The sequence below is a fragment of the Aspergillus aculeatus genome (assembly GCF_001890905.1).
Source record: "Aspergillus aculeatus ATCC 16872 unplaced genomic scaffold ASPACscaffold_5, whole genome shotgun sequence".
In the NCBI taxonomy this organism is placed as follows: Eukaryota; Fungi; Ascomycota; class Eurotiomycetes; order Eurotiales; family Aspergillaceae; genus Aspergillus; species Aspergillus aculeatus.
The window spans coordinates 1,846,189-1,859,837 of NW_017962980.1; the positions used below are offsets into that span (position 1 = coordinate 1,846,189).

Genomic DNA, 13,649 nt, shown 5'->3' on the forward strand with positions numbered 1-13,649 from the left:
GTTTCTGTGTAATCGGAGCATTAGTATAATCGGACCCACGGAAGTAATACTATGTCAGGCGGGAGTTTCTAACCTGAATGATGGACAGGAGTGTCGCATAAATGGCCTCATCTTTACCGACACCCACTCCAATGCCCCAAGACTTCTCGGAACCATCTCCAATCACGCAATATGCGAATGTGACCACCAAGCCCTGCTGCCGCTCCGCGGGTAGGGGGTGGAAGGCGGCCATCTGGCACCGGAAGGGCAGCTGCAGTGCCTGAGACATGAGGGTTGCAATCCGACTCGCCTCTTCCGTGGCATCCTCTAGCTCGTGCGGGCAGGCGGGCTGCTGGAACAGCACGCCGAAACCCTGTTGCTGTTGTCCGAGGATGCGTGCTCGGTAGGAGGCGTCGTGGTCGTAGGAATCCAGAAACAGCGCGCAGACCTCCTCGGCAGCCAGACCTCGTTCCCATGCGATGGATTGTGTCTTGACGATACGACTGAAATGGGCTGCCAACTCGCCGGGCAGGCTCAGGCCGAGTCCCTGCTGGATGAGCCAGGCCACGCCCCCTTTGCCGCTCTGGCTGTTCACGCCGATCACGCTGTCGAAGGAGATGCCCAGATCGGCCGGGTCGAGAGGCAAGTACGGCACCCGCCACGCACTCCGCGACGAGCTGGCGGCGCGCCTGTTCAATCCCTTGCGGATGGCATCCTGATGGGCCCCGGAGAAGGCTCGGAAGTAGTAGTCGCCGGAGTACGGGGTGCGCGGGTGGACGGGCAGCTGCGTGACCTCCTCGTACACGCGCCGGATGGCCGGCAGGTCCGAGAGATCCAAGCCCATTTCGATGCCCTGCGTAAAGTAGTTCATGGCCGCCGTAACGAGATCGAGGTTGCCGGCGCGCTCGCCGTTGCCAAACAGACACCCTTCGACGCGATCCCCGCCCGCCAGACACGCGAGCTCGGCGGCGGCGACGGCGCCCCCGCGGTCATTGTGCGTGTGGATCGAGATGCAGACCGTGTCGCGGTTCCGGAGGTGGCGTGCGAAATACTCGACCTGATCGGCGAAGACGTTGACGGTGGTGGCCTCGACGCTGGAGGCGAGCCCTAAGATGACGGGCTGCTCGTGGGTGGGTTTCCACGCGGCCTGGATCGTCGCCGCCAGACGGAGGGCCGCCTCGGGGCGCGCATTCGCGAAGTCCTCGAAGCCGAACCCCAGCGTCCACTGCGTGTCCTGCGCCTCCGGGTCGTCTTTCGTGATCGATCGCGCGTACTCGATGCACTCCGTCACCCGCGCCAACCACTCCGTCTCCGCCGGCTGCTGCAGGATAGTCTCGCAGTAGTTGTCGCTGGTCGCGAGGTAGGTGAAGAGAATAGCCTTTTTGGCTCCCTTGAGGCTCTCGACCGCGCGTTTGAGCGTGTCCTTCCGACAGGGAGTCATCACTTCCAGACTGACATCTGGCGGCACCGCCCCGGGGGTCTCCACGAGCTCCCGCGTGAAATTGAACTCGGTGTCCGAGGCACAAGGAAAAGAAACCTCAATCTCCTTGAACCCAATGGCTACCAGCAGGCGGAACATCTGCCATTTCTGCTGGACTGTCTACATGCATGGCCATGGCATGGCGGATTAGCTTTCGTCCGGTTCCTGAAACCTCTTCCTTAGACGAGGAACCTTGGGTTCGTGCGCACCATGGGGTTGGGAAGAGCTTGATTGCCATCCCTAAGATCCGTGGACAGCCAAATGGGGGACTTGGTCAACTTCTTTGATGGCCATTGTCGGTCAGGGAGGTGGACGTGGGGAGGAGCCCGGCCGCCATACTTGCTCTGTAGGCTTTGGCCGCCCGCACAAGTTGTCGACATTTGGGTGTTCTGCGTGGGCTGCGTTGGTCTTAGCCTTGACCGACTGGATATCTGGGTCTCTGCCAAACTGCTTTCATTCTATTGTTCTATGGGTGGGGATCGCGGTTCTTTTCTTTGCACATGGCCTGGGAGCCAGGCACTGCAGGACCGGGTTAGGGCTTACCAAGCGCCAGTCATTGTGGCTGTCTTCCCCCACCACGTGTGATAAAAGATTCGAAGAGGTCCCGAGTAGACGAGGTGCCATATGAACGGTAATAATCATCTCATCTCACCCCTTTTCTAGCTCTTTCTGTGTCGGGTTGAGTGCTTCATTTGAAGACATCTTGCTTAGTCAGGGCTGCATTTCCCGCTGTAGGCTACACCACCAGCCATTCTCCTTGACTCATCGGTAAGCACATCCAAGCCAGTTATGTATATTGGACTGACAGTCACTGTCCCATCATACTACTACTTAATGCTTGATGACCGGAAAAGTATTTATCTTTTTGCAAAACTGTGACCAGACGATCGCGACTGGGTTCATTCGCGATCGTCGACCAGCGTAGACAATGTCTCAGAAGCCCTAAAGAGCATTCTCCCCCGTCACACGTCTACTTGATAAACATCGCTTTGTACTGCTTCTTTGTCTTCAGCGGCAGCGCAGAATTGTTCTTACATCTCACCAATAGCTACAATTTCTCCGGTGACAATGGTCAAGACGCATGATATCGTCGTGTTCTCAGGCGACTACGGGGGTCCCGAGGTGATGGCAGAAGGCCTGAAGGTACTGTGCCCCCGGATCCAGTTGGGTGTCCGCAAGGCGACAGGACTGATAGTGAACTACCTCAGGTTCTAGGAGAGATCCAGAGGCAATACCAAACGAGGGTCACACTGAACCTCAAACATCATCTTCTCGGCGGAGTATGTTTGCTTCCTAATCCACCCCAACGGGCAAATTTATGGGTGAAGAATATCACCGCTAATTGTTCACGTTGCGGAGGATGGGATAGGCAGCCTTTGATGCGTATGGCACCCCTGTAACTGAGGAGGCTCTCCAACATGCGCAGAACGCATCAGCGGTCCTTCTAGGCGCCGTGGGTGGTCCGGTATGTGAGAAGAGTCCCATCATCGTCGCGAAAGAAATCCATGGGAAAGACGCCTGACACTGACGCGATAGGACCCTTTCCACAGGCATGGCAAGGGAGTCCGATTCCTGTCGAGTCCGGACTAGGGAGACTACGCAAAGCCATGGACGCGTTTGGCAACCTGCGACCGATCAACTTCATCGCTCCCGCCTTGATCGAGTCGTCCAGTCTAAAGGAGCGCGTGTGCCGGGGCGCGGATCTCCTCATCGTTCGCGAGCTCAGCGGCGGCATCTACTACGGGGATCGTCAGGAACATGATGGGACCTTCAACGCAGCCTCAGACCTCGACCACTATGACCGGCACGCCATCGAGCGGGTCACACGGCTGGCTGCGCGACTGGCCCGCGCGACAGATCCCCCCTTGCCCATCACGAGCCTGGACAAGGCCAATCTGCTGGCTGCCTGTGGTCGACTCTGGCGCGGCGTCGTGGAGCAGACCATCCGCACCGAGTTCCCTGACCTGACTCTGCGGCATATGCTCATCGATACGGCGGCCATGACCCTGGCGTGCCGGCCAACGACGTTGAATGGCATCGTCTTGACAAGTAACATGTTTGGCGACATTGTGAGCGACGAAGCCAGCGCCATCCCCGGCAGTTTGGGGCTGCTTCCTAGTGCGAGTCTCTGTGCGATTCCTGACCCCGATGGTGGCGATGGAGTGCGCGGCATCTACGAGCCTGTTCACGGTAAGTGTCCTCCTCTTGTATGCGACAGGCTCTGTTCCGCTGATGTCAGTTATGCGGCTCAGGATCCGCCCCCGACATTGCGGGTAAAGGTATCATTAACCCGACGGGTATGATCCTGTCGGTCGCCATGATGCTTCGCTACTCCCTTGAGATGCCGGACGCAGCTGAGGCTGTGGAAACAGCTGTCAAGGAGGTCATTGAACGAGGTTGCCGGACAAGAGATGTCGGTGGTACGGCTTCCACGACGGAGTTCGGCGACGCAGTCGTTGCGTATTTGAAGGATCATGCGTGAGGCGAGGAGTCAATTGTGACATGTCTGATATCTGTACCTGCGGTAGAGTTATCTATATATCCATCACAGAATGGAATGTATCCCGCTTGTTTAGGGCAAGAAGCAAGAATAATCGTTGCCTGCCTGCCCGCAGCCCCTCCAAAATAGCGTTGGGTGAAACAATCACATTTCTAATCATCTAAGCTTCCACGACCTGTTAGAAGGCTTGAACAGAATTAACCAAGTACAATTCGTTCCACAAATACGTTGTAATCGTAAGCAAAGTGGGTGATTCCTCGACGCCAGCCCCTCCTCCACCGCGCATATGAAAAGCCCAAGCCCCGCCCCGCAAAGCGACTGAATTCCTATCGATTCTCGCACAATCGCACAATGTCTACTCCAGGACTTAGCTTGAGCTTAGAAGACCAAAGTCTCCCCGAAGACGGGCGGGCCTTCGTGCGCGCGGTGGTGAAGCTTCTGGCCGACACTCGTGGGATTCAACTAGAGGAATGCAGCATTCAAGAACGACAGCCCGGATCAACCATCTGGTACCTGACCTGCGAACCCCCGATTATTTCTCTTGACTCCGATATCTTGATTATCTCTAGTCCCGATAACTTTCTCACCCAACTCGCCGCCGAGCTCGACGCCCGCGGCCGTTCCGCAGACGCATCGACCCTACGATATGTCCTCGACTTGTGCCACACGGAGACCGAGCGCGGCGGGTTGGGATTCCCTGAGACCCCAGTTGTCGACTGGTTGCTCAATCAGACACAGCGACAGGGGCTGCAGGGCCTCCTCGAGGCCTGGCTGGAATCGCTGAACTCCGCCGAAAGGACCCGAGGTCTGTCCTCTCCCCTGTCCGTCAGGGCGTCCGCCACGCGACCCATGACGCTGGCGGAAAAGATCCTGGCGCACCACGCCTTTTCGCTTCCATCCGCGGAGGGCTTGAAAGGGGGTGACTTTATCCGTGTCACGGTCGACTGGATCATTGCCAGTGAGCTATCCTGGGTGGTAGGTTCTTCTCTGTCCTCCTTCTCCTCTGTGAAGATGGACGCGTCGCAGAGAAACTGATCCGGCCCGATTCCACGATTCTCTAGGGCATGAAACACAGTATGACCAGCATCGGGGAAGAGCCGACGGTTTGGCGAAATGACCGGTTCTGGCTGGCGGGCGATCACACGGTGGATCCCCGGACGTATCACCAACCGCGAGTCCGGGAGTTGATTGATGGCATGCACGATGCGAAAACAAAGTTCAAGATGACGGAGAACCAAGGCTCGAATGTCAGCTTCCGGCAACAGATTGTCCCTGTCCTTCTTTCCTGCTAGCTGACAGACCTTCATGTGTCCAGTTTACAATCCTCCATACGGAATTTGTGCGGGAACGAGCTGAGCCAGGGATGCTCGTCCTCGGCTCGGACTCGCACACCTGTTCTGCAGGCGCCGTCAGTTCCCTCGCTATCGGACTCGGCGCAGCCGATGTGATGGCGGCGCTGGCCACTGGGGAGACGTGGTTCAAGGCCCCGGAGTCGATCCGCGTGGAGTTCGTGGGCGCACCGGCGTGGTATATCCGCGGCAAAGACGTGATCCTCTACGTTCTGAAAACCCTCAAGCGCAACACCCATGCCGCGGATCGGATTGTGGAGTTCGGGGGGCCCGGGGCGCGTCATCTGTCCTGCGACGCTCGGTTCGCCATCTGTAACATGTGCACCGTAAGGTCTTCCTGGGAATCTAGCTCTGCGTTCGGATACGGTGGCTAACGCAACGAGAGGGGAATCATAGGAACTCGGTGCCATCACGGGCCTTTTCGTCCCGGACGAGGTCACCAGCCAATTCATCTCGGATCGGCCCCAAGCGCGCTACAGGACGCAATCGCTATACTTCCAACCGGACGCTGATGCTTCTTATGCTGCAACTTTCCGGATCAATCTGGAGGAGGTCGAATCCTTTATTGCCCTCCACCCGTCCCCGGACAACGTCGTGCCCGTGACTGAGAGGCTCGACATGCGGTTCGAGGGCTGTTTCATCGGCGCCTGCACCACCACCGAGGAAGACCTGATCCTGGGCGCCTTGGTCCTCGAAGCCGGCCTGCAAAAGGGGCTGCCGCTGGCTCGCGGCAAACGGATGGTGGTCCCCGGCAGTCTACCGATCGTGAGCAACCTGCGCGCTTTGGGGCTGTTGGACATCTACGCCCAGGCTGGGTTTACACTGCCCGCCGTGAGCTGCAGTCTGTGTCTGGGGATGGGGGCGGACCGCGCGGGGTCGGGCGAAAATTGGCTGTCGTCGCAGAATCGCAATTTCAAGAACCGAATGGGTCCAGGTGCGTCTTCGTTTTCCGGGACCAGAACAAGGGAATAAGCTGATATAGTCTGACCTGACCTTACTTTTCAGGTTCCACCGGCCATATCTGCTCTGCTGCCGTCGTCGCTGCCTCGTCTTTCAGCATGCAGTTGACAGACCCTCGTCCTCTCCTTCGTCAGGTGTCGGTCGAGAGGTATCAGACCTTACTCGCCAGCTGTCGACGCATGAAGGCTGAGCCGCGTGGCAAAATTCGAGAGCGGCTCGAGGCCAGCACAAGCCCAGTCGTCTCACCCTCTATGCCCCCTGTGGTCGAGCCCTACTTGTCTATTCGCCACACTGCTACTACCCCATCGAAAAAGACACCCAGCTCAGAGCTGAAACAAGAGCAATCCAGCAGCGCACCAGCAGGAACTATACGCAGCCGGGTCTCGAGGTTGGGGGATTTCGTAGATACTGACGCGGTAGGTTCGCGTTTGCGCGAGTGGACGAAAAGGCTATGGCTAACGGAGCGTGGACCAGATCATCCCTGCAGCATTCATTCTGGAGAGTCCAACCGACGTCCTGCTCGGGAGTCATTGCTTGGAGCTGACTCACCCCGAGTTTCGCGATCAGGTTCGCGCTGGTCTGGATGTCGTCGTCGCCGGGAAAGCGTTTGGCTGTGGTTCGTCGCGAGAGGAGGCGCCACGAGCGTTAAAAGGTACGTCTTGCGAGATGGATGGGGTAGAGGGAAACAGAAGGCATTGGCTCTAACGGATGTGATGTTGCAGGTCTCGGGGTGAAATGTGTGATTGCACGATCGTTCTCCTTCATCTATGGACGCAACCAGCCAACCATCGGCCTCCTCGGCCTCACCATTACCGACGACGACTTCTACGCGGCGGCTCAGACTGGGGTGGCGATTGAGATTGACCTGCCTCGTCGACAGGTCACTGTGAGTGACCGATCGTACCCGTTTGTGTTGGACGAGATGGAGTTGGCCTTGATCCAGCGACAAGGGCTGGCGGCGGCGTACAAGATGTTTGGCAAGTCTGTTTTCCAGTCGCTCTGCAACGACCCTGGGTCGGGGACAGTGCCAGCCTCTGCGCTGGCCGAGATGCATCTTGGACGCTGTCAGGCTGAAAACAGAGGAAAGCAGGAGGTGCTGGCATGGTGAAGTCGATCTCTCCTAATTCTGGTCCATAGCTCGGTCTCTCAATTTATTATTCGCCATGTCGACAACAATGGAATCTGTGAGCGAGGAACCATCCGCGTAGATTTGAGGTATCTGAAGCCAAAACCAATCCCTGGCTGCGTGCAACGTTCACTCAATGCAACTTTGTTCCGTACATATCTATAGACGCCAATAAAAACCTGACCCAGCGAGAATGTGCGTTGTGAACCGACTCTGTCTCCACGCCTTCAATTCCAATCCGTCATCGTAACTCAAGTGATCGTTGCGTCTCATATGAAGCAAATAGAGGACCTCGGTATAGTTCGTGCTCGTAATGTTCGTAATCGTCCGGCGATATCGTGTTCGGTGCGACGAGACCTTGTCTCGTCCTATCTATCGGTAGGCATTCATCAGCGAGATCTCCTCGGTGGGTGTCGCACAATGAGACCGCGGGGCTTGATACCTTGAAGAGCTCTAGACGTCCCTTACCCCCATCCCCCGATGTCCCTTCTCCATGCCCTGCAGAGCATGGAACATGTCCTCCCGGTTTCGCAGTCGGACATCTCGCATGTATGAGGCCTGCTCCGGCGTCATCCCCGGCAACCCAGGCCCGTCGAAGGTGTCGCCTCCGTACAGTCGAGCCAAGGCGTATCCTATGAAGACAAACACCACACATCCGCAGATGACGAGAAACACAATCAGCTCGTGTGACGGATTCCACCCCATTCTGGATTTCTGCGACACTCTGCGAGTGTGGTACTGAGTGAGAGAGAGCTTTGGACCTGCCGAACGGATGTGGCGGGTGTTAGCCGGGCACATGCCCCTTTGATATGATATATTTCCATTCCCATGACTATGATTCCCATGTAAAGATCTATTTTCATCGCAAGCAAAGTCCTTTCCCCATTGGCTGTCATCGGGTCTGCAAACTTGCAAACCTGCTGATGCATATACGACTCCCGCGGCGATATGCATGTCAGGGCTTGGTTTTGCTGCGTGCGGGGCAGTGATTGGTAAGATTTTCTCCTGAGCAGAAACTGTGACGTCATTAGCGAACCGGCCAATCATATCTTGCAAATACCCCTGGCTCGTTTCTCGGCATTGTTTACCTAGTGGCAGGTAAGTGCTATTCATAGGCCCTACATCCGGCCGGTCTCTTCCTCATCTTGCTCGCAGCCGGGTGCGTCGAGTCATGAAACATTGGCTGGTCTTGACAGGGATCGTCTCCTCGCTTTTGTTCGTATACGTCCTGAACGCAGTAGAGCCGCTTCGCTTGTCTTTGCAATGAGAGGATTTTATGAGCACGTGCATAGCGAAGTGGGCCGGTTATCTCAAGCATCAAGACACTCTATCTACGATAAATTGGGAGTAATTCACAGTGACAGGGAACATCTAGACAGGTGGAGAAGCGGAAGAGGGGGGTAGGGGTGGGGGCAGGAGAAGAAGAGGTGGGTGCGGTGGTCTCATCCACCAAGCCCAGGACAAGGCTGACAGGTTCAAATTACTCAATCTTCTAGACCGGACGACGCGACGAGCCTAGACTAGGTCCGGAGTAGTGAGGCGAGGATTTTAGGTTGGGCTGTCAATTAGTGCCACGCTCTGACTCCCGTAACGCGCGCCACGCGCTGCCGCTCCGACGCTCACTCCTCCACACTCTCCTCGGCACTGTTTTAAATCCGGTCCTGAGTTTCCAACGGCAGAGGCACAGTCCAATCTCTATCTACATGGCAGCTATCTATTTCATCATGATTCGTCGTTGAGTGAATGCCACGACGGGCGTAAGTGGGCTGGCGATCCAGCCAGTGGGTGGGTTGGTGGGTTGAAGTTAGGGCACGATTGCACATGGGGTGCCCCTGATGAACCTAGCGGGCCTCTCTCCTCTCCATCAGATCGACCTACAACCATCTTCTCTTGTTTTTCGGTCTTCTGTTTGTGAGAATTGTTTTCTGCTCTCTTCCTACTCATTCACTTTCCTTCAGCCATTCGGCCATTCTCTCTCTTCTCCCAAACAAGCACTTTCATTGTACTGTACGCTACAGCGTCATTCACTCGTTTTACCCTCTCTCCTTTTCACGCCACTCGCTTTGCCCTAAACCACGCTCGTTCTACATTCCACAGTAAACACCATGTCGACCAACAGCACCACCACTGACACCAGCACCTTTGTGTGCACCCTCCAGACGTGCAGTCTCGACTATGCCATGATCCACTATATCCCCTCGCTGGCCGGGAACGCGCTCTTCCTGGCGCTCTTCTGCGTGGCAGCAGTGCTTCATCTGTTTCTCGGGGTGTGGCACCGCACCACCAGCTACCTGGTGGCGGTGATGGGGGGGCTGCTACTGGAGATCATTGGCTATGCGGGGCGCATCAGCCTGCACGACGACCCCTTTTCCTTCAACGCCTTCCTGCAGTACCTGATCTGCCTCACTCTAGCGCCCGCCTTCATCTGCGCCGCAATTTACCTGTGCTTCGGACGCGTCGTGATCGAGTACGACGCTCGGTGCTCGCGCCTCGCGCCCGCCACGTACTCGAAGGTCTTCATCGCCTGCGATCTCGTGTGTCTGATCCTGCAGTCTGCCGGTGGCGCCATCACCTCCACCGCCGGCACGGACAACACCAGCCTCAGGGACCTCGGCATCGACATCATGATCGCCGGGTTGGCGTGCCAGGTCGTCTCGTTGGTAGCCTTCATGGCGTTGGCGGGCGACTTCGCTCTCCAACTGCACCGGCACCAGGCCCAGGGGTCGACCTCGCTGCTGCCCGTGGACTGGCACGCTGGTTGGAAATGGAGGGGGTTTCTGATCGGTTCGTTTGCTTGCCTTGCTCCTTTCTCATCCATCTCAGCATTTCATTAATCTTCGCCCAGGTCTGATCGTCGCAACCACAACCATCTTCATCCGCTCGTGTTTCCGCGTCGCCGAACTGAAGGGGGGATTTGGGAGCGCCCTCGCAAACGACCAGGTAGCTTTCATAATCCTCGAGGGTGTGATGATGATCCTGGCCTGCGGCGCCATGACGGCGTTTCATCCAGGACTGGTTTTTTCGCGTGAGCGCTGGAATGCCTCCGCTCAGCAGCAGCTGAAGTTGAATCGGGTTGAGAGTCGCTCCAGTCAGATAGAGATGATTCAGCGCTCGGCTGTATAATTTAGCTTCTCTTGTCATGATGCCAGAAAGGTATAAGAATAAATAAATGGTAATGTCTGGAGAAACTACCGCCTATATAACTCCAACTTCTCCACCGTAACCCCCCTCTCCCTCTCAAGACCTCCCACGAACCCTCCACTCCGTTCATGAGCCATCAGTCATCAGTCCCGCCAACGCACACGCAGACAAAGCTGGGCACTTGGCCTCGCCGTGCCAACCTGCACCTCCTTCTCCGGCCCGTGGTCAATCGGCTCCACCTCATAATGCCGCACCAGATACGCCAGCATGAGCTTCATCGTCTGGGCCGCGAAGAACCGCCCGGGGCAGGCATGTCGCCCGTGACCGAACACCAAGAAGGCATCGGTCGTCGTCGCGATTGACACCGCTTTCTCCCGGTTCTGCTCCGAATCACTAAATCGAAAGGGATCGAAGGTCAATGGATCGGCGTAGTTGAGCGGGTCGCGGTGGATGGCATGCGCCGGCACACACACGCGCACGCCCCGCGGGAGATGCAGCAGCCCCTGGTCGAAGTCCAGTCCCATGGCGGGCGCCACCATGCGCGGCACCGCGATGTACGAGAGATCTGAGACGCGCATCGATTCCCGGATCGTCGAGTCCACTCGCACCAGTCGGTCCAGGCCGGCTTTGGTCCATTGGTCTGGCTGGGGGTGTTGCTGAGGCTGTGGCTGTGGCGATTCGTTCTCCTCGCGCCAGACGCGCTCGCATTCCTCGCGGAGCTGCGCCACGAAGGTCGCGCAATCCGGGGCAGAGTACAGGTCAATCACCGTGTGGGTGATGGACATGGCCATGGTTTCGATGGCCACGAAATTCAGCATCAGCAGGCGCTGCGTGATCAGCCGCGGGTCGATCTCGCGCGGGTCGTCGCGTTTCACGCACTCCGCAAGGAGCCATTGGAGTCCGTCAACCTGCCGAACCGGTCAATTTATAGGGACTCTATGTTTGAGGGGGATAGAGACTCCTTGAGAGTGAGGAGGCATTGGAGGAGAATGTCCACGAACCGGTGCCTTCCAGGCGGGATCCTGCGCGAGGGTCTTCTGCAGCCGATCCTGCACTACCGGCATACATATGTTCACGCAGATCTGGAGATTCTTGCGATTGGGATATGTGATTAGCGGCGCGAGGAGCGGACGCAGCCACCGCGGCACCAGGCGGATGATGATGCCTGCGCGCCCAACGCCTTCAGAATACTGGCGCGAGTGATGCAGGAAGGCCTCATTGCGGCAGATATCCGGGCCGGCGAAGACGCGGTTGGCAACGCGGGTGACGATCTGCGTGCACGTCTCGAATACCTTCACCTTGACCTCCGTCGATGCCGTGTGCCGCGTGCCCCAGTACTGCCGGAAGCTGCGGTCGACCTCATCCGCCAAGATGGGCAGCACCAGCGGCAGCTGGCGCGTCAGCTGCCGGCGCACCAGATCGAACTGAAGGGGCACCTGCACCGAGTGCCATCCCAGCGGGCCCTGGGTGTAGTAGTGCTGTAATTGATCGGCATGGATGATCTCATGGTCCAGCTCTCGGTCCGATTTGGCCAGCAGCTCGCGCATGCTGCTCGGTGGCAGGACGACCCAGGGTGCTTCCGCGATGGTGGGCAGCACGAACGCCCGGCCTTGTTTGGAGTACTGTGCACGTCAGCGAGATGGGACGGAAGGTGTGAGAGAGAGGGCGAGCGAGGGGAAACCGACCAACCTTCTCATAGCCCTCCTCCAGCATCTGCCGGATGTCGCGGATGGTGCGCAGCGAGGCCCGGAATCTGGAAAACCACTCGACGCGAACGCCCACCCATGGCTGCTTCTTCCAGAACTGATGATGCTGGTGTGAGTCCGCCAGCACCAGTTGGTGAAAAAGGAGGACGATGATGATGCCGATGGCTGCCTGCAGCAGCAGTCTCGGTTCTCCCGCCAGGATTAGTTCAGGCAGCATACTGTAGGAGCATGCACACGACGCCTGTGTCAATTGATTGTTGCGAGAATGCAATATGTCTTGTCAGTCGTCTCTGCGACGAACATTTTAAGGGTTCGAGAGAGGGTGGGGGGAAGAGGTCCCATGCAGAGCATTGCCAGCAGGGCGATAAAAGGGCTGGCGACATCAGGGTCGTTCTTGCCAGAGTAATTGATGGCTCGACCACCGGCCTTGTCCTTTGCAATTCTATTGCACGAGGAGTTCTAGGCATGAAATAAATAAGCCACTGGTGGTCTATTACACCATCTCCTTTGCGCAGACAATGCTGAATCCATGCTGCGATTTGGATATATATTCTGAACTTGGCTACGGCTCTGGGTTTATGTAAACCATCCGAAACAAAACAAGGAGTCTGTCTTCTACGACACAGAAACTATCACGATGGTATATACCCAATTCATTACTGACAAGTATTTACTAGGTACTTATTTGGTGTGGTTCTACGAGGCTTGTAGTGGCGGGTGGTAGTCATCGCGCCCGCCAAAGGCCTTTCCGAGCGACTCATGGGCAAGGGAGCCAGGAAAAAATAAAAGATGAGAGACGAAAAATAAGAAACGAAGAATGAAAAAAGCCGAAGCCTAGAAGGACAGCATTCGTCACTGCTCTGATTTCCTTTACGCCTCTTATTACGACCTAAACACGTCCAGCAGGGTGCATGACTCAGCCCTCGACGAGCAACGCAGGCTACATCCGAGAGCCGTCGCTGACTAAGGCAACCATCCACCCTGATTCCAGCCACAGCCAGGTTAAAAGAACCAAATAGTGAGGCTGAATTAGGCTGTGAATGCAGAGGGGTCGGACGAAAAGCAAAGAAGCAGCCAAACAGAAAAGAAGACATGAGAGGTGGGGAACCATGTTGCCCGCGGCCCCATCTGCCCCCCCTCCACCATGTGGCAGCGTGACCAGAATGGGCCCTAAGTCGAGGCTTCAAGCGTTCGGGTCCAGGTCCACCATAAGGCTGTTTCGCAGCAAGGATAGATTCTCTGAGCTATGGTACACACCGGGTAATATAGGTAGATCAATGCCCTGCTCATGGATGATTGATCCAACAATCTTTCCACGTTCGGTCGCGGAAAGTTCACCTCCCTTGTCTCGTCGACTCCGTCTTCTCACGGGCAGCACATCTGACAAATCGAGCGCACGAGTCATCAG

The 13,649-nt window shown here is 56.9% G+C and overlaps 6 protein-coding genes across 6 annotated transcripts; 3 read left to right on the plus strand and 3 right to left on the minus strand.

Moving 5' to 3' along the window:
* Nucleotides 1–49: 49 nt before the first annotated feature.
* ASPACDRAFT_26446 (uncharacterized protein) lies at nt 50–1,839 on the minus strand (the record flags this gene model as incomplete). Its single annotated transcript, XM_020199423.1, has 2 exons — nt 50–1,579; nt 1,669–1,839. The coding sequence occupies 2 exons, from the start codon at nt 1,837–1,839 to the stop codon at nt 50–52; spliced, it is 1,701 nt and encodes a 566-aa protein (XP_020058094.1).
* Nucleotides 1,840–2,527: 688 nt separating this feature from the next.
* On the plus strand, nt 2,528–3,941 carry ASPACDRAFT_51504 (3-isopropylmalate dehydrogenase; the record flags this gene model as incomplete). Its single annotated transcript, XM_020202492.1, has 5 exons — nt 2,528–2,607; nt 2,646–2,743; nt 2,833–2,924; nt 3,010–3,649; nt 3,712–3,941. The coding sequence occupies 5 exons, from the start codon at nt 2,528–2,530 to the stop codon at nt 3,939–3,941; spliced, it is 1,140 nt and encodes a 379-aa protein (XP_020058095.1).
* Nucleotides 3,942–4,808: 867 nt separating this feature from the next.
* On the plus strand, nt 4,809–7,268 carry acoC (aconitase family protein; the record flags this gene model as incomplete). Its single annotated transcript, XM_020199464.1, has 7 exons — nt 4,809–4,934; nt 5,021–5,206; nt 5,275–5,634; nt 5,705–6,242; nt 6,314–6,684; nt 6,743–6,920; nt 6,991–7,268. Coding segments are annotated over 7 exons (2,037 nt in total), but the record flags the coding sequence as incomplete, so codon positions are not given.
* Nucleotides 7,269–7,553: 285 nt separating this feature from the next.
* Nucleotides 7,554–8,099, minus strand: ASPACDRAFT_42022 (uncharacterized protein; the record flags this gene model as incomplete). Its single annotated transcript, XM_020201019.1, has 2 exons — nt 7,554–7,766; nt 7,863–8,099. 2 exons carry the CDS (start codon nt 8,097–8,099, stop codon nt 7,554–7,556), a joined length of 450 nt encoding a protein of 149 aa, XP_020058097.1.
* A 1,003-nt stretch (nt 8,100–9,102) lies between these two features.
* ASPACDRAFT_77431 (RTA1 domain-containing protein) lies at nt 9,103–10,587 on the plus strand. The gene is made up of 2 exons (XM_020204963.1): nt 9,103–10,178; nt 10,240–10,587. Exons 1-2 carry the CDS (start codon nt 9,500–9,502, stop codon nt 10,515–10,517), a joined length of 957 nt encoding a protein of 318 aa, XP_020058098.1. The 5' UTR covers nt 9,103–9,499; the 3' UTR covers nt 10,518–10,587.
* A 97-nt stretch (nt 10,588–10,684) lies between these two features.
* ASPACDRAFT_4483 (cytochrome P450) lies at nt 10,685–12,425 on the minus strand (the record flags this gene model as incomplete). The annotated part of the gene is made up of 3 exons (XM_020201494.1): nt 10,685–11,443; nt 11,537–12,157; nt 12,225–12,425. Coding segments are annotated over 3 exons (1,581 nt in total), but the record flags the coding sequence as incomplete, so codon positions are not given.
* Nucleotides 12,426–13,649: the final 1,224 nt, after the last annotated feature.

Excerpts from the sequence above, each read along its gene's own strand:
- ASPACDRAFT_77431 (XM_020204963.1), top strand. The coding sequence starts at position 9,500 with ATGTCGACCAACAGCACCACCACTGACACCAGCACCTTTGTGTGCACC. Across the intron at positions 10,179-10,239 it reads ATGGAGGGGGTTTCTGATCG|GTCTGATCGTCGCAACCACA; the intron begins GTTCGTTTGCTT and ends ATCTTCGCCCAG.